Genomic DNA, 26,637 nt, shown 5'->3' on the forward strand with positions numbered 1-26,637 from the left:
CTGCTGAGTCTTTCCAGGTAATTTTGTTTTTGTTCCAGAACAAAAGAATTCTCCGCTCAATTTCAAGAATGTCACACCTTGTTATGCCTAAGGAGCAATGAACAGACAACCTGGGACTATTCAGACCAATTTCAAAGGGAGCTACAGGAATACCATTTGCATTTGAGAAGCCAATCTTGCTAGCAGAGTCAGTGGGTCTGCCGAGACAATGGCCAGAATTTTCCATCCCTGTTGCCGTCAGTTGTCATGGCGGGCGTGTGTGGACAATATGGCGGAAATGCCAAAAATCGGTTTTATGTCATCATGAAACCAGTTTGCAATCGTCTGCTCCGCTTGTCAATGGCAGGCCGCTTTTCCTGCCGCCTCACATTGGGAATGTCATTTTAACACATCTGCATCTAATTATCAGCCCTGCTCGCCGGAATCATCCCCCGATGTCAAATTTACTGCCCATGTCGGTGGGAAAGCATGCCAGCCCAGAACATGTCTTGACAAGTGTGACATGCAGAAGTCGGGACTTAACGTTAGGACCTTCTACATCGCGGACATCCGAGGTGTAGAAGATGCTAGAGCGCTACAGCTACTGGACCCTGGAGGAACACATGCATCGTATGCTAGATGGATTCTGATGGACACGACTCTGCCACGAAGCAGCTCAAGGAAGGTGGAAGGTCACTATTGATGTCTGGGGTGCGCTTTGGGACATCAGTGTTTTCGCCATGGTCTGCTACGGATGATTGTTGAGGGGGTGGAGAGGAAGATGTAGGTTTGACTGGGAGAGGAAGGTGAGTCGGGGGTGGTGAGGTTGGGAGGGGGGAACGAAGATGTCGGGGGTTGAGGTTGGGTGGGAGGGAATGAAGGTGTCAGAGCGAATGAGGTTGGGAGGGGGGACCAAAGGTGTCTGGTGGTGACATTATGGGGAGCCGTTTAAATCTCCATTCAGTTCGGCGGGACAGTACTATCCTGTTGGATGGGAGGGGCCATAAAATCCTGGCCATTCTGTTTTTTGTTTTTATATTACAAAGAGGATATAGAAGGCCTAAAAAAGATTTACAAGGACGACACTGCAAGGTTATAACTGTCAGGAAAGCGTGAACATGCTAGGACTGAGAATGGACCCGATAGAGGTCTTTAAAATTTGAAATAATTTGATAAGGTAGACGTGGACAGGATATTTCCACTTGTTGGGAATCTAAAAGGGGCCATCAATATAGGATAGTCTCAAATAAATCCAATAAGGAATTCTAGAGAAACTTATTTGCTCAGAAAGTGGTGAGATTATCAAGCCTGCTCCCATAGATGCATGTAAGGTGCATTTAAGGGGAAGCTAGATAAATGCATGAGGGAGATAGGAATAGAAAAATATATTGATCAAATGAGATGAATTGAGTTGGGAGGCTACCTGCAGGCAGCTCCACTGTCCCCTAGTGCCTGTGGGACCTGGAGGCAGGCTGGAAAATCCCAGTTAGCCTCTGGCAATTGACCTTAAGTGGCCATTTATAGAGGCAATTGGTTATGCTGCCCCCCCCGACTCTACCCCTTACACCTCCAGGAAAATGGCCTGGGGTGGGATCGAACTGGGGAACCAGCAAACCAGCTGACAGTGCTATTTTTAGCACCTGCTTCCAGTAGTGCCTAAAAATTCTGCCCTGGGATTCATCACATCTCCATTACAGACCTGAATATTACAAATCCATTACATTAAATTTCTCAGCTAAAGATTACTCAGAACAAGTTGCCTTTTAATCCATTTTTTTTGTGGAAAAATGTCTGGATTCTCCATGATGCCTGCCCACAATACCAGGGAGGAAGTCTGCAGCTCACTGTGCAGAGCATTGCTAGCACAGACTTGATTTGGTAACAAAGGGTATCATATCATCAAAAATATTAGAAATAGAAATGTTGTGTCATTTCAATATCAATGGATAATTCCACCCTGGCGTTGCTACTGAAATAGAGTGCAACATTGTGTAACCACCAAAGATTCAAGAGAATGGTTCCAGGGATGAGGAACTTCAAATATGTAGATAGATTGGAGAAGTTGACACTGTTTTCCTTGGAAAGAGAAGGTTGAGAGGAAGTATTTGATAGAAGTATTCAAAATTATGAAGGGTCTGGACAGAGTAGATAGGGAGAACTGTTCCCATTGGTGGAGAACCAGAGCATACAGATTTAAGATGATGGGCAAAAGAAACAATGACGACATAGGAAAAAGTTTTTCACACAGCAAAGGGGTTAGGATCTGGAATGCACTGTCCAAATATGTGGTGGGGGCAGGTTCAGTCAAGGCATTCATAAGGGAATTGGACTACCATCTGACAAGGAAGAACATACACGGCTACAGGGAGAAGGTGGGGGGGGTGGCTCGAGGTGAGTTGTTCCTACAGAGAGCCATCACAGAAATAATGGGCTGAATGGCCATTCTATAAATATATAATGGGTATTTTCCTTTTATTTTAATTCTGATTTCTGACTTTATTAACCTTTTGCAATACATGGTTGAAGACCTGTTGAGATATTTTTGTAGCTTATAACACTGTTGATATTTTATTTGATTGAAATTTGTTTTAACACGGAATGATCCATAGCAATTTTATGCCATGCATCCATCTATTTTTAAATAAGCAACGTGAAAATCTGTAACTCGCAGCAGATTTTAATTTTATTTCTCCACCTTTATGATTTTTCTTTTAAAAATTGTGCCGAGTAGAAACTCAAGGCGCATTATTCACTTTTGTATCTATGTCATTATAAATGATGGGTTGTAACTGTGTGTCCTAATTATTTACACCTTTTTTCACTGCAATAACTTGCTCTTTCTATTACTATTTTTGCAGCTACCACTGCTGACGAATTTTCATTATATTTTGTGGGAGACTGCAGCAACGTGAGTACAGCATGACAGGTGACCAAAATTGGTGGATTAACCAAGAAATTGTAATATTTCAGACAACAAGGGCTGTATTCTCCTCCCATTGGCAGTATTGGGAAGTGGATACAGGACTAACCTGCCCAACCTTTCCTCATAAGATAACCTCCTCATCCCAGGAATCAGTCGAGTGAACCTTCTCTGCACTGTTTTTTTTTAAATAAGGAAACCAAAACTATACACAATGCACAATACAACTGTAGCAAACATCCCCACTTTTTTTTCCATTCCCCTTCCAATAAATGACAACATCCAATTTGCCTTCTAATCACTTGCTGTACCTGCATACTAACTTTGTGATTCATCTGAAATATGACTCTGAAACAAAAACAGGAAATGCTGGAAATATTCAGCAAGTAAGGTAAGATTTGTGGAGAGAAAATTAATGGGCTGAGTTTGAGGTGTAGGTAGCAACTCCCACCACCGGTGCTGGAAGCTTGTGGTGAGATCGGGCAGCTGGGTGGCGGGGGAGGTATGGAGCTTCACAAGGGACTTTTCCTGAGCCGGCAGGTGGGGAAGGTGTCGTGGGTAGACAGAGAGGAAGTTCTGAAAAGTTAATCACTGGCACCATCTCTAAAAGCCAGACAGTAGTACAGTATAATGCTCTAGCCCTGACGGAATTGGTGAGAAAATATTTTTAAGGCAGAGGTAGACAGATTCTTGTTAGGCAAGGGAATCAAAAGTTACCAGGCTTAGGTGGGAATGTAGAAACTGAAGCACAAGACGATCAGCCAGGATCTTATTGAATGGCAGAGCAGGCTCGGGGGCTGAATGGTCTACTCCTGTTCCTATTTCTTAAAAACCTTGCAGCAGTACAAGTGGGGGAAATGGCCGAAACTCAATGAAGGGTATTCCCAAGACTCAGTGATTCCTCCGGGCTGCAAAGGGGTGAAGGGATGCCCTGTTACCCCAGAATGGCAGGAGGAGACTGGCACGGCTGATCAAGCAGCCATGGATGGAGGTTGCAGAGGTGGTCAGCAGCCATGGCCTGTTCCTTGTACCTGGCTGCAGTTCAAAAAAAGGGTCAATGACCTCATGTGTTCTGGTAAGTTGAGTGCAGCACATAGCGTTAAGGTTGCAGCCTTAAGTGTGAGTAAGGATAAATAATTTATTAATAATAACAGTAATTTGCTGGGAAGACAATAGCATAGTGGTAATGTCACTGAACAAGTAATCCAGAGGCCCAGGCAAATGCTCTGGGGACACAGGTTCAAATTCCACCATGGCAGCTGGTGAAATTAAATTCAATTAATAAACCTGGAATATAAAGCTAGTCACAATAATGGTGACCATGACAATGATAATTGATTGTTGTAAAGCCCATCTGGTTCAGTAATGCCCTTTAGGGAAGAAAATCTGTACTTACCTGGTCTGGCCTAAGTACGACCCCAGTCTTCACCCTCATCGTGATATCAAGAGACAGCTGAAGGCACTGGATAGTGCAAAGGCTATGCGCCCAGACAATATTCCAGCAATAGTACTGAAGACTTGTACTTCAGAACTTGCCTCGCCCCTAGCTGTTCCAGTACAGCTAAAACACTGGCACCTACCTGGCAAAGTGGAAAATTGCCCAGGTATGTCCTGTACACAAAAGCAAGACAAATCCAACCCAGCCAATTACGCCCCATCAGTCTACTCCCGATCATCAGTAAAGTGATGGAAGAGGTCCTCAACAGTGCTATCAAGTGGCACCTGCTTGCTGATGCTAAGTTTGGGTTTCGCCAGGGTCACTCAACTCCTGACTTCATTACAGTCTTGGTTCAAACATGGACAAAAGAGCTGAATACCAGAGGTGAGGCTAGAGTGACTGCCCTTGGCATCAAGGCAGCATTTGACTGAGTGTGGCATCAAGGAGCCCTAACAAAACAGGAGTCAATGGGAATCAAGGAGAAAGCTCTCCGCTGGTTGGAGTCATACCTATCACAAAGGAAGATGGTTGTGGTTGTTGAAGGTCAATCATCGCGGTTTGAGGACATCAATGCAGGAGTTCCTCAGGGTTGTGTCCTAGGCCCAACCATCTTCAGCTGCTTAATCAATGACCTTCCTTCCATCATAAGGTCAAGAATGGGGATATTTGCAGATGATTACACAATGTTCAGCACCATTTGCGACTCCTCAGATACTGAAGCAGTCCATGTTCAAATGCAGCAAGACCTGGACAATATCCAGGTTTGGGCTCACAAAGTGACAAGTAGCATTCGCGCCACACAAGTGTAGGTGACACATTGCCTCTTGACAGTCAATGGCATTACGATCACTGAATCCCCCACTATCAACATTCTGGGTGTTACCATTGTTCAGAAACTGAACTGGACTATCCATATAAGCACTGTGGTTACAAGAGCAGGTCAGAGGCTAGGAATCCTGCGGTGAGTAAGTCACTTCCTGACTCCTCAAAGCCTGTCCACCATCTACAAGACACAAGTCAGGAGTGTGATGGAATACTCTCCACTTGCCTGGATGAGTGCAGCTCCAACAACACTCAAAAAGCTTGACATCATCCAGGACAAAGCAGCCTACTTGATTGGCACCACTTCCACAAACATTCACTCCCTCCACCACCGATGCACAGTGGCAGCATTGTGTACCATCTACAAGATGCACTGCAGGAACTCACCAAGGCTCCTTAGACAGCAGCTTCCAAACCCACAACCACTACCACCTAGAAGGACAGGAGCAGCAGATGCATGGGAACGCCACCACCTGCATGTTCCTCTCCAAGCAACTCCCCATCCTGACTTGGAAATATTATTGCCATTCCTTCACTGTCGCTGGGTCAAAATCTTGGAACTCCCTCCCTAACAGCACTGTGGATGTACCTATACCACATGGACTGCAGCGGTTTGAGAAGGCAGCTCACCACCACCTTCTCAAGTGCCATTAGGGATGGGCAGTAAACGCTGGCCTAGCCAGCGATGCCCACATTCCATGAGTGAATAAAAAATAATCTCTCTTGCAGGTCAAAGACGAGCAGCTAACCATCAATCATGAGAGTCAGCCCCCACCTATGAGGAGGAGTGAAGACCCCAGGGAGTACACTGTCATATCATCTTATGTGCAGATACAATGCAGCCTGTCGGTATTTACACATGGTTAGTAATAGGGTCACGTTCTGGTGAACACAGCACAGACACAGCCGAGCAGCTGATGGAGGTAGTGACAGCCCAAATCACTCTCACTTGGTAGAGTGTGGGAGGGCCTGGAAATGCTCAATTTCAGGCTGATGACATGCCTCTTTCAAAATCAACAAGGAGGCAGATATTGTGAGATGCATGAACATCTGGCAGAGTTTCCGGAAGCTATGTGCACACATGCATGGACGGAAGGGGCCAGGCCATCATGACTTTTGTGTGCACACATGCCTTCCTCGAAATTGGCACCCATGATGGAGAATCGTTTCCTGCAGATCACCCAGTCAATGCCAGAGACGTGCACTCACCAGCATGGCTTTGCCTTCTCCATGAGCTCTGTGGAGCAATGGCTGGATGAGAGGGGGATGAGAAACATAGATCCATCGCCAGGTCCTCGGATTCCTCAGGCGAAAGCAACGGACAAGTGTGCCCTAAAAGAGTGGAGGAGTGGCTGCCTGCAGGATTGGTGGGCTCTTCATAGGGAGCTCCTACTGTGGGCAGTAACTCCTCAGCCCCTCTGACAGTGACACCAGCACCTCACAAAGCCACGGAGACAGAGGGGCTCCTGCACCTGTGGAGGAGGCTCGCAATATTCCAGGGTCCTCGAGGCCTCAGTTAACTAAAGGATAAACTCATGGTCATTGAAGGCCACAAAACAGAAAGGTGCGCAACCTGGCTGCTTAGGAGCATCTGCATGCGCATGAAAAAGTCACCATTCCTGCACTTGGGTTTCGTGAGATTATTTCCTGATGTCAGATGTCACCTTAATGTGTATTTGTCTGAAAGGAAAATCATGTTTGACAAACTTGTTAGAGTTTTTGAGGATGTTACTTGTAGAATTGATAAAAGAGAATTTGGATTTTTAGAGGACTTTTGATAAGTTTCCACCCAGGAGGTTAGTAAATAAAATTAGAGTGCATGGGATTCGGGGAAATACACTAGCATGGATTGAGAATTGGTTATCAGACAGAAGCAGAGAGTAGGAATAAACAGATCATTCTCAGGATGGCAGGCTGGTGCTAATGGGGTACTGCAAGGATCAGTGCTAGGTCCACAGCTGTTCGCAAGCTATATAAATGATTTGGATGTGGCGACCAATTACAATATTTTCAAATTTGCTGATGACACCAAATTGGGTAGGAATGTAATTGGTGAGGAGAATGCAAGAAGGCTTCCAAGAGCCTTGGAAAGGCTAAGTTAATAGGCTAGAACAATGGCAGATGGAATATAGACTGGAGTTTTCCAGCCCCCCGCCCCGTGGTGGGTTCCCCCACAGTGGGGCCGGCGAGCCATTGAAATCTTGATTCACACCTGCAGGACCGGGAGATCCTGCCAGCACGAGGAGCTGGAAAATTCTGGTCATAATGTGAGTAAGTCTGAAGTTATTCACTTTGGCAGAAAAAAATTGAAAAACAGGGTATTTCTTAAATGGTGAGAGGTTGGGAAGTGAAGGAGTCCAAAGGGACCTGGGAGTCCTTGTTCATGAGTCACTAAAAGCTAGCATGCAGGTGCAGTAAACAGTTAGGAAGGTATGGTACGCTGGCCTTCATTGCAACAGGATTTGAGTAGTCTATATACAGCAACGTCTGGATTTCTGCATTTAACGGCACGCGTGCAGACACCAGAGGTTGCTGTCAGTTTCACAGGGCAATGACCGCGAATGCTGAGTTTCACAATCATTACAATTGCAAAGCATAGGCTAATATATATATTGCACTTATATATAACATTGCAACATGACACTTGTATCTGCAGATGTTGAAATACAAGTTCCTTTATAATTCCTCATTGAGGTTTTTCAGTTTTTTTTTGCTTGTAGAAATTGATTTTTCAAGAAAATCAGTAAAGTGCTACTAAAAAGAAATTGTTACAGATGTACAAAGAGAATGTTTTACAATTATATTCTGGCAAAGCTCCCATGGGTTTAAGGAATAGTTTTAAAGTATTTTCCTATGTGAAAACTAAGACTCTTGTGCATCAAAATTAGAAGTTGTTTCATTCTTCTGCTCCTTTACATTTTCATGATCTCATTAGACAAAAGAGCAGTTGAGCAGTTTGCACCCATGCCTTCATACTAAATGCCATACCAAACCCAGTCACGAAGTGGTGAACCAAAGCAGTCAAGCATAGCTATCTGGCCTCCACTTGGTGACTCCATCCAATAAACAGCATAGCTGGAATGGTACCTGCATGGTACTTGTCAACGGTATAACATAAATACGAACATGTGAATTAGAAGGCAGGAGGAGGCCTTTCGGCCCCTCGTGCTTGCTCCACCATTTGATAATATCAAGGCTGATCTGTATGTAGCCTCAACTCCATTTTCCTGTCTGCCCCATATAATACTTGACTCCCTTGCATATCAAGAATCTATCTGACACATCCTTGAATATGTTCAATGAGGAAGCGAATTCCACCGACTAACGATCCTCTGAGAGCAAAAAAGTTCTCTTCATCTCTGTCTTAAATGGGCAACCCCTTATTTTTCCTCTAGTATTCATCTCGCCCATGTGGAAACATTGTTTCAGCATCCACCCTATCAAGTCCCCTCAGAATCTTATATGTTTCAATAAGATCACCCCTCATTCTTCTAAATTCCAGTGGTATGAGCCCAACCTGTTCAACCTTTCCTGATAAGATAACCCCTTCATCCCAAGAACCAGTCAAGCAAAGATTTTCTCATCTGCTTCTAATGCAATTTGACCTTTTCTTAAGTAAGGAAACCTAAACTGTACACAGTATTCAATAGGTGGTCTTACTAAGGCTCTGTACAGCTGTAGCAAAACAGCTATTTCCATATGGTATTCACCTTGCAATAAACGACAACATTCGATCTGCCTTTCTAATTACTTGGTGTACCTGCATACTAACCTTTTGTGATTCATGTACCAGGACAACCAGATACCTCTGTACCGCACGACTTTAGAGTCACAACTATACTTTAAACATCGTCAAAAGGTAGTACAATAGTGGTTCTGGTGTCACCACAACCAAACATGATATTTAGGAAATGAAGTTCCAGTTAACTTTGAAAGTCCACTTCATCAAGTGTAATGCTTCACTTTCAATATATTTGACCCTCATACGACTGACACTTCCTCTCTGACTAGACAGTTATGGAAAACTTCCTGTTCATGAACTGTGATGCAAAGGAATAGAGTAATGAAGCTTCTGAAATTCCCCAAATGAGCAAACATGTTTGGACCATAAGGGTAAATACATTGAAAGTGAGGGAATAAAGCTCCTCAGATGTCAACAATGTCGTACTACTAAAATAAACTTGGCATTACTTTTCACTTAAGCAAAACATGTGAATTCTGGTGCCTTATCTGCCTTTTTCTATTTTAGTTTTTTTTATTTTTGCTACCTGTTGTAATATTATCTGTCCTGTACCATTTACGTTTTTTAAAAAAGCTAAATTTTAAATGCTTTCCATTTTGGAGGTGAGAGCAACATTTTTTTTTAAAGAAAGCGTATTTTGTTGAGCTGAAAACTGATGCTTTGTAGTCAATTAAACATCAGATTGGTAATGATTGCTGGCCAGGTCATACATTTTATGGCAGAGTTTGTGCCCAAAATCCATTTGAAATTGGGCTGGTTAGGGTACAGTTCAAATTTCTGATAAAATTTATTTGCATAATCATAAATGCAAAGGGATAGATTTTCATTTCTGGGTTGGGACCCCAAAGTTGGGAGCATTTCTGGGTCCTGACCCTGCATTGTGTTGATGCCTAATGCCCAATGCCATTTTCAAAGAGAGACCAATTTGTGGGTATGTGGCACGTTCACCATCCAATTGGGAACAGCGGAGGTGGGGAGCAGGCAGGAAAGGAACGTGGCGGGGTCAATTTAAAGAGGAACCAGCAGCCAGTATTGAGGTTGCTGATTTATTTTGCAAATGAAGAAAGAGAAAATCAACAGCCCAGCAGCATGACGGACACCTGTGCACCTACAATTCACCGATGTCTCCTTTCAAGACCCTTTTAGGATGGAATCAGGGTGGAGTGTTCTATCGCTGGAGAAGGGCAGGAGAATGCCAGCCAGCCAGACCAAGTAAGTATGGCTGCAGGTGGCTCAGGATGTGAGTAGCCGCACCTTTATAGGGAGGATGTGGGCACAGTGCAGGTAGCACTTCAATTACCTGAGGTCTGGCAAGTTGAGTCCAACGCTACAGCCAGATGACAGGCCTGTAGTCACAAGCATACCCATAAGCTGAGCAGCCTGAGGGCATATTACAGAGCCGTGGGCAAAGCTCCACAGCAATAGTGGAGAGGAGGCAACAGTGGAGACAGTAAAAGTTACATGTTGGAAGTGCTGGAAGTAGGTGAAGGAGGGCACTATGGTCCTAACTCTCTCATTCTTGACTTGCAGGAGGAAAGAGAACACAATAACAGAGAAAGGTCTCATTCAGGTGGTGGAGAGTCCCATCTAGCGATTTTGATGTCCCTGTAGGAGGTGGCCATCGACATGGCCTGGGTGAAAGCACATCAGGTATTGGCAATGGTGAGCTGGAAGTCTGTCCAAGACAGGGTGAAATAATCTGAACATCTTCACATGATGTGGATGGAGCTCCCTACTCCCCAGTTCCTTGCATGCCAAAGGATAAGCTCTAATGGCCTGCTCCAGTTCTGCAGATGCAGCTGTTGAAAGAGGCAATTTTGCATAACAGGGAAATTTTATGGAGACAACAGGGGTCTCAGGCACCGGTTGGAGAGCTGGCGAGAGACCCACGTTGCTTTCTTTGGGGAGACCTTCCGAATTACAAGCCAATCAGGCAATTAACAGGCCATCCTTCCACAGGATCAGGAGTCTGGGAGCAGGAAGTCTCACCCACTGAGAGTTGTTGCCCAATCAGAGGCAGAAACTCTTTTCTGCAGTGGGGAATACAACCACTGGATGCCCATGATCATGGAGCAACCCATGCCAGAGCCAGAGGCAATTGTGGGCAGTCCCTATTGGAGTATGAAGGATAGACACAGCCATGCTTAGTTGGTCGCAGATGCACAGCTTCAGGAGAAATATGCTAGGGGGTATTTCTGGACCAGCAGCTAGAGATGTGTGCCCACATGTTGGAGCTCCCTAAGGTGGTGTTGAGTCTTGGACAGAGAATGGAGGATCCATTCAACACCTGTGCATTACCATCTCAAAGGCTTTTGAGTACATGGGCTCTCTTCCAGTAAGTGAGTGATCAACCTCGCGGAGAGCATTTGCGCAGCATTCTTAAGTGGATGCAGGAACAGAACATAAGGCACATTCTGTAACATTTACTTATCAGTGGCTTCAATGGCCAAAAGATGTCGTGGATGCCAGTTACATCCCAGTTAGCGGTTCCCTCTGATGATCAAGTGCTCCATAAAAGAGCTGAGGGAGTCAGAGATGATGGTGTGGGGGCCACTTCTCATGGGGCACTCTTATCATCATCCAGTCACCTGTCACCTTAGTCCCTCTGATTGAGGAGCCAGTTGTGCAACAAGGCCCTGTGACAGAGGCTGCCCCTGTATTGATGCCAATACAGCAGACTATGAAGGCTCCCCACTGGCACCTCCAAGAGGAAGATGACGGTCACAGGCACCTCAGCTGCAAACACAGCGAGTAGGCTGACTCAACCTCATCCCTAGCACACAGGGCCCCATGTTAGCAATTTCACTTTTCATACGGGTAACATGTTATGTTTGTGTCAAGTAACAAGGACTCAATACATTGGAAATGTTGTTATTTGAAACCAGACTTGTGTGTTTCCAATCTTTGGTGACATCGTGGGAAAAGAAGGAAGAAATGGGAGTGCGATGCAATGGGGGGTATATGTGGCCGATGGAGACTTGTGTTTCATTAAATATGAAAAACAATTGAAGTATTCTGTGTCTGTATGTGATGGATGAGCTCTCTCAATCAGTCGAAGGTGAATAACAGAGCAAAGCACATTCTAGGATGAGGTACTCTCAGGAGAAACGTGCCTGAATTAGAGCTGCCTGAGGTTCCCTGATCAATACCTTGACTGCTGATCTGGACCTGACTTATACTGCATGAGCGCCATTCTCCACTATTTCTTCCTCCTCTGAAGAAGAAATGAGTTGCTCCACCATTTCTCCTTCAAAGTCCACACCTCTACAGAGGGTCATGTGATGGAGAGCACAGTAGACCATCACAATGCAAGGGACCCTTGAGAGAGAGCACTGAAGGGCACCACCTGACCAATCAAGACTGGAACCACATCTTCATAAGTCTGATGGCCTGCTCGATGGTGGTCCCTATGATGAGATGGCATAGGTTGTAGCCTCTGTTGCAGGGCTGCGTATATTTTCAGTAACCATCTCTTCAGGTGACATCTCGTGTACTGTAATAGCCATCCAGGGAGTCTCTTAGGCACTATGAAAAGCAGCAGCACCTGTGTTTGCCTGAAGATGAAGAAGTTATGGCAGCTGTCAGGGTATCGTGCACTACCTGCATGAAACAATTGTTGTGGTCGCAAACCAGCTGGACATTTAGGAAGTGAAATCCTTTCCCATTGAGGAATGTCCCTGGCTGCTCAGTTGGTGTCCTGATGGCCACATGGATGCAGTCGATGACCCCTGCATCTGGAGAAATCCATCAATGGAGGCCAATCCCAAAATCCTCTCAGCCTGCATTTCTGAATTTGTTTGGAACTCTATAATAGGCAGCCCTCTTATGCAGCACATTTGTAAAGTGCCTTATGCAATGATGGGCAGCCACTTGACAGATATCAACTTGGTCAGCAGCCAACCTTTAATACAACCCAAATACCAAGAAGTTCAGATCCTCTGTGATTTTTATGACTACTGGCTCACGAAAACTACTAGGCCTAAGATGATCCTCAATAAGGACACAGAGGTTAGAAATCATTGCATGGATAAGCGCCTCCTGCAGCATAGATGTTTTGACATCTCTAGGAAACTTATTCTTCATTGGTGCACCCTCTGGTGAAGGTATTGCCTTTGTTGCCTTCCAGCACTTTGTTCTTCACCTCAGCATCTCTCATGGCCAAGGGTCCACATCTGCTGCTGCTGAGACTGCTCTCATTGCTGCTCATCTCTAATTCAAAGTAGCTAATTCCCATTTTCAGTAATGGGCTTGCTTGCCTCCAGCTGCACTGTCATGGCTCCCTGGACCTCTTAGTTGTGCTCCTGTGATGCCTGTAGGTCCTTCCCCTCCAAATGCCCCAGTGTTCATTGATAAAACTCTCAGGCAGAACTGATCATGCAATGGCCACTGTGTGCTAATGCATGGTGATTTCTGAGCCGTCCCCCTCTTATACATTGTTCTGGATAGCACCCACATTCAGGACTGGCTCCCCGCTGTGATGCCGCCACCTTCTCAGGGATGTACTTGAGACCCTATGGGCATGAATTTTTCTCTCGTCGGGCGGGCACGTGCCCAACCCGAACAAGCGTAAAATGACACGCGATATTTTGATCAGCGGGCGCGCACAGGAATCAGCAACACACCCAGCGACAATTAAGCAGCCTATTAAGGCCCTTAATCAATTAATTGAGTAGAATTTTTCGCTGTTTGTCCAACCATTCGGTTGGCAGGTGGGTGAAAAGGACAAGCGGCTTTTCCATTTTTGGCGAAACCTCATCCATGGGCGGGATGAAGTTTCGACCAGTGATTAAAAAAAACTTTCTACACTCCTATTTAACATGTCCCTGCTCATGTGACAGAGTCACATAAGGGGACATGTTTTCATAATTTTAAATATCTTTATTTTTATGGTTAAAAACCTTCTGCTCTCTCAGGCAGCTCTGTGCCTCAGGGAGCTTTTACTGCACACACTCACGTGCATGCGTGAACTTCACCACTCACACTCCTCCCGCCCTCACCCTGGCAGCGTGTGTTTCACACTGGCTGGCCATTAATTGATCAGCCAGCATAAAATCGCATTTGGGACCTGACCGCGGTCAGCTTCGCGACGGCTCCCGGGCCTGCCCACCGCGCCCACCCAACAACAGCAAAATTCTGCCCTATATGTTTCCCATGCCTCCTCTCAAAAATTGCAAACTGCCCTTCAGCAAGCTGACAGTTAGCTAATTTCCATGCTCAATTACAGACTCGCCATTTTCTGGCAGCTTGTTACTTCCCACTTCCTGACTGCTTTTAAAAAATGACAGCTCATTGGAACTGTGTCGGGAATCTAGCATGCCACTCAGCAGTGCAATTTCGTGGGCATACACGCCTTCGTCCATGCCTCCATCATGCTACAAGAATTCGGTCCCAGGTCTTCAATGCACCAGTGAATAGAATAAGAATAGAACGTAATACTTTCTTCTGTTCGCTTACCATTAGAAAGCACTCTCAAGTGGTAACTTGATTCAATTTTTTTGCTATAGCTGAAAAGGGATTTATCACCAAAAATAAGCAATTTTAATAAGTGTCTAATCCACTGCCTGATTTAAAATCACTGAAAACAACTTGAAAGAAAAATATACCGAACCATTTACAACATTTACAAGTTTCATTGGTGTCCACTAATTAGTTTCTTAGTAAATTAAACATTTGTTGATATGAGAAAACTTTCATGGCGTGCCTACTGGTACCTATGCACCTGAGAAATTAGTCCAATTTTCAAAGTCTTCCAGTATGACCAGCGGTAGGTCATAAGGTGGCCAGTTTTTTGAGCAGGATCTGAACAGTATGAACCCAGCACTAAAGACCACAGAATTTACTTGCTTTTAGAGTTCCTCGATTTTTGTGCTTTTTGAGCCAATTTTTCTCGGATTGCACTGATAGTAGCACAAATGACTGGAAATTATACCTTTTAGGCCTCAAAACTAGAAAGGGCTACTAACAAGCTAGTGTACTTGTCACTGGCACAGAAATGAAAGCTGACCTTTTTGCTGGAATGGAGAGATTTAGTCCCAGTGCTTTTCCTTGATTTTAATATTCTTAGCAAATTGAATTTTTACAAAAAACGTTCCATGTAGAAGATGTGAAATGAGTTAATTATGCTCCAATTTTGACTTCACACATAAGCTGTGATCATAAACCTCTACATATTGTGTATTGTGTTGCACAATGATGTTACAGACAGGGGAAAGAGGCAAAGCAACTCCTTTATCCTCTCACCATCTGTCCATAAGCAGAGGTGTTTTTAAATGTTTAAATTTAGGCTGTGGCATGTTTCCCCAAACTCTCAGTTTATTATGTTCAATTTTTAAAGTAAGTTGCAGCAAACTCTCTTTATGATTAAATCAGAAGGTTAGTTTACTCACACATTCAAACCCGGGGGCAGGAGTTGATTGCAACTTCACACACAGACACATACACACACACACAAATATACAGTAAGGGGATAGAAAAGAGGAGTTTTACAACTATGAATAACTTAACAGCAAAAGAACCACAGAAATGGATATTAGTTCACGTGATTACCAGAGTCCAGAAGGTCAAAGTCCAGAGAGTGGGGTCGGGGTGGTGGTTTCTTCATGGAGAAGTTCCAGCACTCTGGTTCCTGGCAGAAGACAGCAGCACAGAATCCTTTTAAAATGGTTGGAAATGCAGCAAGATGAGATTGCTGTACATTGGTCTGCTAAGTAGGTGGCGATCAGAGGCTTCCAGATAAACAGGCTTTGAGGGGCTGAGACTCATTGCAAGTTGCTTGGTCACCCTGGAGCTCTATTGTTGGTCTTGCAGGTTGGAGGTAAATCAGCAGACTGCTTGTTTCCGAGTTCTCAACTGAATATAAAGATTTCAGAATGGTCACTCGAGTCATGTGACCTTCTTCCTCCACAATGATTTATAAAGGGATGTTTATCTGGTATCTGGAACTGGCTTTTGTTTTATGGTTTATAATGTCCCAGACATTAGCCTCTAAAAGAGTCATTATCCATAATAATGACCCTTTTCCAGGTGGCTATTGTCTTGGTAGACCCTTGGCCTCTGCAAGAGGGGAAAGCTTATAAAGATGCATTCATAATCGTTCATTTCCTTTCCATAGTTCCTTTCTGAAATAGACCTTGACAGTCCCAGGTGTGAGATGTTAGCTGTTAGTGTCTCGGCAGGTATAACAAATTTCAATGTCTCTCTCTTTGTTATAGTGCTCTGGTTTCGTGGATTATATTGGGTTTTATAACAAGGTGTGAGATTCCACAAGAATGAGGGTGGAACTCTTTTGTCCTCAGTGCGATACATAAAGCAAAATTACAAATGTATTGACATTCAAAGGACTTTGATACACAGGGCACAGAGACAATTTCCCACCCATTGTGAGACAGCTCACAAAAAAAAATAACAAATTTCAATTTATGAGCCCCCAAAATAAGATGGGTCAATTTATTACTCTAGCCTGTTTGTGAATAATTCATTAATTATTTACAAGGCTTGTGGTTGGTAGAATACGGGTGGGGTGCATAATATGGGTGGGGAGGCATTAATTGGCATTTGTTGACAAGTTGCAGCAAAACACTGCAGGCTACTCAAAAATTGCTTTTGTCTGCAGACAAAGAAACCATATTACAGTCTGTAAGAACGGGTTCCCAGGTTTAGCAATGGCACCCTGAACTCTGCTAGGAGGTTGAAACCAGGAGGGATGCCATGTTTCCGGTGTTGGGGGAGGGTTGGTGGGGACAAGAAGGCCTCCAGAGTGAGAGAGCATATGTCCAAAGTAGTGGCACTGGCAACAGTGTCAGAAAGGGTTTAATAACCTCACTCAGGTGGTCAAAGTGAGTGAATACATAAGCACATTAGATTTCACATCCACCACTCCACCAATGTCTCACAATGCTCAATGCACCAACCACATACTCATCACTGCACTTGACACTCAGGACGCAGACCAAACAACCTGACATTACACTTCACTCAGACATACTTTGAACCATACAAGCTGCACGTATACCTCCAGCTGTTCAGCTATGGCAGGCAACACCCAAACACACTGACACACAATCAGTGACATTGTGTACTCCCTCTTGCAGGAGAAGGTGACACACAAGAGGCAGAAAAGCCTGAAGATGGGAGGAGGACCAGGATGGCTACGTGCCAACAGCTCCCTGGAAGAGATCATGGGCAAAGGTTTTACAGAGCTAGTGGCATCTGGTGCAGGGGAGACCATTCTGGGTACAGGTGAGTTGCTGCCTTATGTATCTTTCCCATTAACTCCTAACCTTTATCCTGAAATGGAAACTGCAGATAATGTGACTGTGGGCTGCTGGTTTCATATTCTTCCCCCTACCCTTCCCTTATGCTTTTGTGCTTTCAGATAGCCAGGAACTGTTGGTTGCAGAATCAAGTGTATGGATGAGAGGAGATGAGAAAACGCTATCACTTGACACAATACTCACAACCACCAGCTCAGATACTGATACTGCTCAAACCTTAGAGGTGAGTATAGAGTCAGAATCTGTACATGGTGAATCACCAGGCACAAGTGGGCTGCAGCCAAGCTAGAGGGATAGGTCAGCTCATGTGTGATCTCCCTGCTGCAGGGGATTCAGATGAGGATTATATTGAGGTGAACTCCTGGAGAATACTGATTAACACCCATGAGATGCTTAGTGCATTTGCAGGTCTGCCAGCTAGCCTTCATTTACTGACTTGGTGGCACAGGGCATGATGCAGACTGTCTCAGCTTCCAATGCAGCACAGGCAGAGTCCTACCAAAATAACAGTGCTGAAGTAGAAGCTCAGAGTTCATGAGGCTCAGGCTGCTGCCATTCAGACTGCTCCATCCAGACACAGACAGCTGCCACCATGGGTGCAGATCTCATTGCTCAACAAACTTCTCCAGCACATAATGAGGAGCACTGAGGTGCCACCCAGGGGGAGTGGCAGTGGCACCGTGGAACATAAACCAGCTGTCCACTCAGGATGACAGCATTTGTGCTGCCAGCACTGCATCTTCATCAGTGCTCTTGCTGTTGCCTCTCAGCAAGCTGATCCAGAAAGCTGCCATCCATGCCTAAGTGCTGTCACCAGACCTTCAAGGCATAGAGCTTTTCAAGGATGTCCTCCAAGGCCATCTGCAGTGTCCAACAGTGAAAGCCTGCAGCCTTCCACTAGCCATACTGCAGCCACTGTGAAGGAGCGCAAGGACAGGCAAGGTCAGTTGCAAGACAGGCACCAAGGAAATGTACAAGGTTAATTAATTCTGTTCTTTTTGTATTATTAATTCTATTTGTCAGCCTTACTGAACAATATATTTTCAAAATGTGTTGATACATTCAGCGGGATTTTCCGCACCCGCCCACCGCCGTGATCTTCTGGTCCCGCCACAAGTCAAAGGACTTCTGGCTGGGGCACTGCCACCCACGACGGGGCCGAAAAACCCCGGCCATTATTGCAAAAGTGCCAATAAGTGGTGAGTAGAACCGCCCAATGATATTGCATCACATAGTCCAGTGAACTACTTTAAGAAACAAAAATAGTCAACATAAAATTGCCCCATAGTACATAATGGCTTTATGTAACTTAGATAAATTAGTCCAATGAAGCTGAAGCATATGGCCCATTTCGAGGACAATTATGCAGGTGTGTATGTGTGTCCAATTGACGAAACACATTCAAGAAAATAGAATTTTTTTCTTTAATATTGATTCAGTACCTCAGAGATAGTTCAGAATTATTATGTCACAGTACTCTGTAATAAACACCACTCTGTAATAAAAAACGGGGGCTTAATGAAAAAGTGGGAACCAAGATTAACACTGGAGATGTAAGACTGCGGCAGTGGGGACATCTTATTCAAAGTTTATCATTTTACACAAAAATGTATAATTTTATACAATGTACTTTAGATTTTTAAAAAACTTGTCTTTTTGAAAGGAAAGTATCTGCATAGTAAGCTGTATTGAGACAAACAAGCTTGGGCTTGTCAGGCTGCTCTGTGATGTCTCTGATAAAGAATGTTCCACTGTGTCCTGATCTGGTCCTATTGAGTACAGTAGCAAATCAGACCATACTGCAATTTGATCTGAAAATGTCTGTCCCCACGAAACCATAATGTGGGTCAGATATGCAAAGCACCAAGCTGAGAATGTAGTTTAATTGGATTGGGCAGCTCATGAGTGGCTGTCCAGTTATTTGAATTCACATTCCTTGTTTGCAGTGAAGCATTGCTGATAGCCATTGCTGAACAATTCTTAAATTCTAGATCCTGAATTCTGCATTCTGAACTGTGCTTATTTTAAATGATTGTATGTGTTCAAGGACTTAACATTTCAGGTAACTATGGACACTGATGCATTGTCACAAAAGCATGATTACAAAGAGCAACTCTGGTGGTGGCATCTGGCCATCTCCTAATTTGCCTGGACCCTTTGTACCCTTAGTGGCTGAGTGGAAACCTTAACACTGCAGTCACAGAAATAGGCCATTTAAAAAACACTTATAAAATGTCTTTAAATTTAATTTATTTTTATTAGATGCATAAGTTTAGTTATGTGGCATCATGGAGTATAAAATTGGACCTTCAGCATGGTTCAGTAACTCACTAAGCCACACATGGGAGCATCTGCACATACGAATTAGGAACAGGAGTAGGCTATTTGGCCCCTTGAGCATTTGATAAGATCATGGCTGATCTGACTGTGGTCTCAAAACTACTTTTCTGTCTATTCCTGCAGATTCTGTCTCAGTTTTATGAAGGACAATCATATTTACCAGGAGCTGGATTTTTCTTAGTGACCTCAATAATAGCAAGTAGAATTAAAGAAAAGTGCTTCTACTCTTCCTTGAAACTACAGAGCACACTTTCTTGTCCGCTTCTGCTCTGTTTCATTGTACAATTGGAACTGCAATGTTAAAGTAAAGTGCAAAATTTACATAAATTAAAATTCTTTGCAGCAGTGAGGATAAAAAGACAAGCGTCTATCTGTGCCCTCTGCTCATCTACCTTATTCACTAGATTTCTTGCATTAAAGGACAGAATTTTTCACTCCAGAGATTAAATGCAGTGGTGGGTGGGAAAAACAGCATGTTTCCCACCAGCCATCATGGCGGATTTCCGTGCCAGATCACCTGCTTTTCAGCTTATATATGCATGAACGTGAAGCACTTGGTAACTCATGGCGGGGTGGGCTGGGATTCATCTGTCCTACTGTGCACTCATCAGATCATTTTTACAGGCACCATATTTAACCCACACCAGCGTGCATCATTCATTGTCTGCACCCCAGGACGGTCATGGTGAGTGATGGCCCTGAAAGGAATGAAGCCCACTGCCTCTAAGTTCAGCAACAATGCGCTGGAGGCACTTCTGGATGTGGTTGAGGCATGCCAGGACATCCTTTACCCCCGTGATGTAAGGAGGAGTTCCACCAACCTCATGACACAGCTTGGCAGCAGGTTGCCAGGGCAGCCAGTGTTAATGCTCCTCTGAAGACGATTGCCATCCAGTGCAGGAAGAGGATGAATGATCTCATCCACTCACCAGGGTAAGTCAACCTTCTCCTCACTCAAAACTTGCACTCTCACAAGCCCATCAGGCATTCGCAGGGCTACATTTCTCAGAGATCTCACACACTTCCATCACAAGGGACATCATCACTGACTATCCAACACATTTGACATCTTAATCTCATCTCACCTCCTGTGCAGCTCGCATCCTCAGCCTTTACACAGGTCCACTCAGCAAGTACAGAAGGCATACATCCTTATTGTCTGCCTTGGCATTCCTCCTGCTCACAGTCTACCCGTTTGTCTTTATGCAGGAGAAGATCGCCCACAGCAAGAGGGAGAGATCCCAGAATGGAGGGAGGATGCTAGAGCTCAGGCCCCTCACACAGTTTGAAGAGCCTGTGGCACAGCTGGCCAGCAAGGACCATGACATTGTCTGCACTGAGAGTGAGAGCGTTTCCCAAACCAGCAAGGACCCATCACCAGCTCATCGTTCACCCAACAAAACTGAGTGCTTTGTAATGTTAGGGACAGTGCAGCCAATCACTTATTATCTCTTCTCTCTTTATGGGCACCAGCAGAAAAGGAAGAGGCTCACCGGCAGCCAACCCATCAGCTCCAGCCTCCACACCACCTCGGATGAGGATCCTGAGGGAACACTGGATGAAGACCTGTCACAGCGTTCACCTAGATCCGCCAACAGCACAGGGACACACACCCTAGTGGAACCTATTTGTAGAGCAGGCTCGGGGTCACAATCTAGTGAGCACAGCACAGATTCGGGTCCACAGCAGACAGAGGCAGGGACATCCAAGGTCACTGGCACTTGAAGGACTGCTGGAGGCCAGGCTCCTGAAGAGTCCGAGTCGGATGACCAGCCTTTGGAATCGGCCCTAACACAGAGCTGCAAACACAGACACAGGAATATCAGGCAGGATTGTCAGATGCCATCACCAGATTCCAAGACAGGATGGAGGAGTCCGTCTGTGTTCAGTCTGATGTCACTGTGCCGACATGCCAGTGCACCAAGGTCAACACTAGTAGGATGGCGATCACCATGGAGACATTTGTTCAGGACATTGCGCCTGATATGCATCAGGACCTGCACTTCATTGCCCTAGGCATGGAATCCATCAGTGGGTAGGCGAAAGGGGGACAGAGCAACTCGACCTCACTCCATGTGGCCCTTCTTGGCAAGGAGTCAGTCAGAGCCCTCGGGCACCCATAGGGAGGAGAACCATCAGCTGGACACACTGGGGCCATCCACCCAGGTGACTCCAAGAGTGCCCAGCTGATCCCAATCCCCTCTGCCTATGACTCCATCACCTGCAGCTCCACAGGCCGAGGAGGGTGCACCTGCCCCGCAGCAGAAGACCCAAAGCAGGCCTGGTCCCACCAGGTCTCGGCCCTCCAGAGGCTGCTCGACAAGGTCATCACAGACAACAGGGGGTAGCAGTCAGCAGGCTACCTCCACCTGTGCTGCGGATGTTGTGGATGCACCAAGATGTAGTGGTAGGGGAAGAAAATCTATACTAGGAGCACAAAGGTAACATGGGTGTCCACAGTCTGCATATAATTTGCACAAATGTAAATGATTTGGACTCATTCCACATATCATGTAGTGTACGTCTCTTTTACCTGTCAATACGCTCCGTAGTCAGCCAAGTGTCACAGATGTTCCCTCCCTCCTCCCAGATGTCCCATCACCTGCCTCAGCTCTATGGTGTCTCGAACCATCTCATTACCAGTGCTTGACCGTTCTCAGTGCAGTATCGACATGAGTGAAGCCTCTGCCTCTAAGATCTTGGTGCTTGGCCAAGGCATCTCTGAGACCTGTATCAGAGGTTCATTTTTTTTTATTCATTCATGGAATGTGGTTTCACTGGTTAGGCCAGCATTTATTGCCCACCCCTATTTGCCCTTGAGAAGTTGGTGGTGAGCTGTGTCTTGAACTTCTGCAGTCCATGTGGTGTAGGTACACACACAGTGCTGTTAGGGAGGGAGTTCCAGGATTTTGACCTAGCAACAGTGAAGGATCAGCGAAACATTTCCAAGTCACGGTGCTGAGTAGCTTGGAGGGGAACTTGAAGGTGGTGGTGGTCCCATGTATCTGCTGCCGTTGTCCTTCTAGATGGTAGTGGTCGTGGGTTTGGAAGATGCTGTCTAAGGAGCGTGGGTGAGTTCCTGCAGTGCATCTTGTAGATGGTACACACCGCTGCTACTGTGCGACAGTGGTGGAGGGTGTGAATGTTTGTGGATGAGGTGCCAATCAAGCAGGCTGCTTTGTCCTGATTGGTGTCAAGCTCCTTGAGTGTTGTTGGAGCTGCACTCATCCAGGCAAGTGGAGAGTATTCTATCATACTCCTGACTTGTGCCTTGTAGATGCTGGACATGTTGGTGGAGATGGTTGCCTCATGAGTTTTGAAACTGGAGGCTGCTTTATTCCCCCGATGCTTCTGTATTGAAGAGTGCTCACTGTGGGTCTTAAAGGATTGAATGACGACGCGCATGAATTCGGTGCATCTTTCATTTACCTCCATGTACTTTCCATCAGCCTTGAGCATGCTTTAGAAATTAACCAAAACTCAGAGCTCTTAGGCTCTCCTGTCTGTCTGCAGCATTATCTCACGTCAGCGTGTACACCTGAACATCACCCCAATATTAGTCCTCACCTTCCCACATCCATGATTTAGAGCTATGGACCTCGCTGACACATGTTGAGCCTTGCGGTTCCTCCTAGATGGTTAGAACTGTTCTGTGCGGAAGCCCCAGATGCCTGACTTGGACATGGAATAATGCTGCGGTGGGCCAAAAGGTCTGACTAACATGTCGTGACATTAACCCTCTGCCAGCTCCCAGATGGACAATCAAAATGGTTATGTGCACTTTAAAATGGCATTGGTGTGCCTAGTTTCCATGTGCGTATGTCAGACTGTTGGAATGAACATATGGAGACCTCAAATGGGATCCTAGGAAGGTTTTAATATATCTGATGTGTGCTCATTGTTTTCAATGATTTGGGTCCTTAATACCTAGATGGCGTGTCAGCACTCTTGGGCCCACAAATGCCACAGTAGGAAGGATGGGAATTTGGGAGACTCCAAACGGTGGCATGGTCATGAGTGCATGACAGATATCAGACTACGTTGTTCCTGAAGTTTTCCCAGTCCACTAAAAAGTGAGCTGAAGGCCAACCTCGCATCTAATACTGAGATTTACAGATAACTGCATCCTGAAGATGCATTTAACCCTGGGAACTGAATATGATGATGAGGCCTGAACATTTGTCTTGCATGAATAATTGCCTGTGCGAACAAACCGCAATGCAGATTCAGAATCAACCTCACACATGAAGGTGATAACCACTAAGTGATGATTGTCCTCCTTGAGGCACCTTGCCAGACTGAAGGCATACTGCCACAAGAGCACTGAGGATTGCAGTGCTGCACCTGCCTCTTGAGGGTGGCTGGAGGCAGTGAAATGTTGATGAGGTGCTTGAAGATACTGCACCTGCTCGCAAAACATCCTGTTGCAGTTATTATCCAATTACAAAAAGGCCACATGCCCCAAGGCTTCCTCGCCTTCCAAGGATGAGGACATTGTGACAGCAGAGTGTAAGTACTCATTCAGAGATTGATGTGCTGCTTTGAGGTGATTAGAATATTATTGAAGGTGGTAACATGGACTCAGCATTGAGAACACTGGTCAAAGAGGCTCCAATTAGCTAACCATTATCATTCTCCTGAAACCTGATGGCTATAAGCATGTCAACATGCATGGCTACCTCATCTGGTCCATGCTATGGTTTCTTCCTCTGGTGCCTCTGCTTCCTCGCTTTCATCAAGCTCAGCCCTCTTGACATCCTCATCATCAGAGTTAATGTGCAGCTCTGCCATCTCTTGTTCTGGCAAGACATCCCCTCTTTGGAGTGCCAGGTCCTGTAGAGCACAGCAAGCCACAATGATGCAGGAGACCCTCTGGGGAGACTACTGCAGATTGCTGCTTGACCTGTTCAGATATCGAAAACGCACCTCCAGAAGGCCTATGGTCTGCTCAATCAATAACCATGCTGTAGAATGGTTATTGAGGCACTTGTGGCCGCCAAATGGGTGTCATCAACTTTTTGCAGGTAGCCTTTGTTATTGAGGAGCCAACCCTGGATGTGCTGAGGGCCATGAAAGATCTTGGCACCTGCGAGTGACTCAAGATGTACGAGTCGTGGGAGCTTCCAAGGTATCTCCCACATACCTGCACAATCTGTCTCTGGTGTTTGCAGATTAACTGCAGTGGCTGCTACCACGGAGCTCATAAAGCCACATGAGTGCAGTCGTTGGTATGCTGCGCCTGTGGAAATCCGGAGATCACAGCAAATCCCACTGCTCTGGCAGCCTGGCTGTCTTCATCCAAGGAGAACTAGATGTAATTGTGTGCCTTGCTAAATAGGGCACCAGAAACCTCTTGGATGCATTCTCTGGTGAAGAAGTTCAGAGTAGTGGTCACTTTGGGAGCCATTGTCAATGGATGACCTCCCAGTCTCTACGGCATCAACACCTCCTGGATAATGAGGCAGGTGTGAGCGACCACATTGCTAGACATGCAAAGGTATCTACGGCACTGTCTCTCACTCATCTGGAAGTATGAGAGGCGACTTCTGTACACCCTTGCTCTTGCCAGATTCTTCCGCTCAATGGCTCTGTGAGCGTCAGATTCTGGGTGTTGAGGGGGCCCCACTGGCCCTTGTTCATCAGGGTGAGGCTCTTTCCTTAGCCCAGCTTGGCAACAATGGACCCTTTGCCTCCTCCTTCTTAGTTGCCTCATTGTCAGAATGAACTGCTCTACCCATGAGGCACTCGTGCTTCTTTCACTAGAAACATGAACAGAAACACGAATGAACATAAGCCTGCAGAGGTCACCTTCCAGTCGCGAACTGGGGAGTCATTGTGGAGCCCATTGGTTACTTTCATTGCAGTCATTACATCCCCACTCAGTTCCTTAGAGCACTATTACTGCCTCTGGATCACCGGTAGGTTGCCCACGCCCCCACACAACCAACCCCCCCAAATCCCAAAGGGCACAGGCAAGACAGGGTTTTGACACAGGGACTTGGATCTGACTGAGTTCTGGTAAGCCAGAGAAGCCTCAGTCAGGGCACTGTCAGACTGTATCCTTTGGAATACACAGTAGCCCTAACTTGCACTCATGTTATGAGAGTATTGGGGATGGCTGGGGGGGGGGGTGCTTCAAATCCTGAACCTGCCAGCTGCAAGGTTTGGAGGTCTTTGGGCTATGAGGCATATGTGTTTTGGCCTGTTGACCCTTTTCAGTTGGTTTCTTCTGACATTCGGGATTTCCAACGAGAGGGACAAAGGGTCGTTGGAAGCCAAAACTAAAATAGCCCCAATCGGGTTTACACCCTTGCAAGAATGCTCAACATGAGTTAAGGCACCACATTCCCTAATTTGACATTTGATAGTTCTTAACATGTGTCAGCTGTACCTTCCTCTCTATTTGGAAAATCGGAGATTAGTAGGGTACCCCTTCAATCAGCCCACTTGTGCAGTGCTCGATTCCTCCCATAAGCCCTGAGAACCCACCCCTGGCAATTTTTTTCATATCTTGGTTTTCAACTGCGTCATTGGATCAGCTTTAAAAAATGGTGGTGCTGAAGTTTTACTACCAGACCACCTTCCAGCCGCCCCCATGACCGTTGAAATCCCTCCGATCATGTTGGAGGAGCATCATGTGCAGATTTCCCTCCCTCCAAACACTCTCCTTTCCCCCCCTCTAATCCTTAATCCCATCGTTATCGCCGTTGATATCCCTGTCTTCCCCCCAAAACATTTGATGTTGATCTCCCGATGTCTTATGCAGAAGTGACCCTCTCCCCATCTTGAAGCCTATTGTACTGTGACTTACAGAGACCCCCACATCATGAGACCATTGGGTGCCCGCCCCTGCATTACCTGTTCTCCATCTACAGTTTGCAGATGCCTCCCCTGACTGTAACTGTGCCATATGCAGCCCAATATCAAGCCACCAATCCCCAGGATCAACATGTCTGAGGGGCTGACCACCTTGCATACCATGCTGGGCATGACTGACACAGGACAGACCGGCCCTCCCCCTCCCTGGACTGAGACCAGGACAAACGTGCCAAGCACAGCCCTCTTAATTTTGGCGCATATCTGCAGGACTGACTATGCTTTCTGGCCCCTGCTACCTGCGGCT

At 45.7% G+C, this 26,637-nt stretch overlaps 1 protein-coding gene across 1 annotated transcript in view; it reads left to right on the plus strand.

Annotated features, from left to right (window-relative positions):
- Window positions 1-26,637, plus strand: part of pde10a (phosphodiesterase 10A) — a 484,537-nt gene that overhangs the window by 157,225 nt on the left and 300,675 nt on the right. The window contains exon 5 of the mRNA XM_078557603.1: window positions 2,838-2,887. Within this exon, the coding sequence (XP_078413729.1) occupies window positions 2,838-2,887 (50 nt within the window). The remainder of the gene's footprint in view (window positions 1-2,837; window positions 2,888-26,637) is intronic.

The sequence above is a fragment of the Cetorhinus maximus genome, chromosome 14 (assembly GCF_964194155.1).
Source record: "Cetorhinus maximus chromosome 14, sCetMax3.hap1.1, whole genome shotgun sequence".
NCBI classification, from domain to species: domain Eukaryota; kingdom Metazoa; phylum Chordata; class Chondrichthyes; order Lamniformes; family Cetorhinidae; genus Cetorhinus; species Cetorhinus maximus.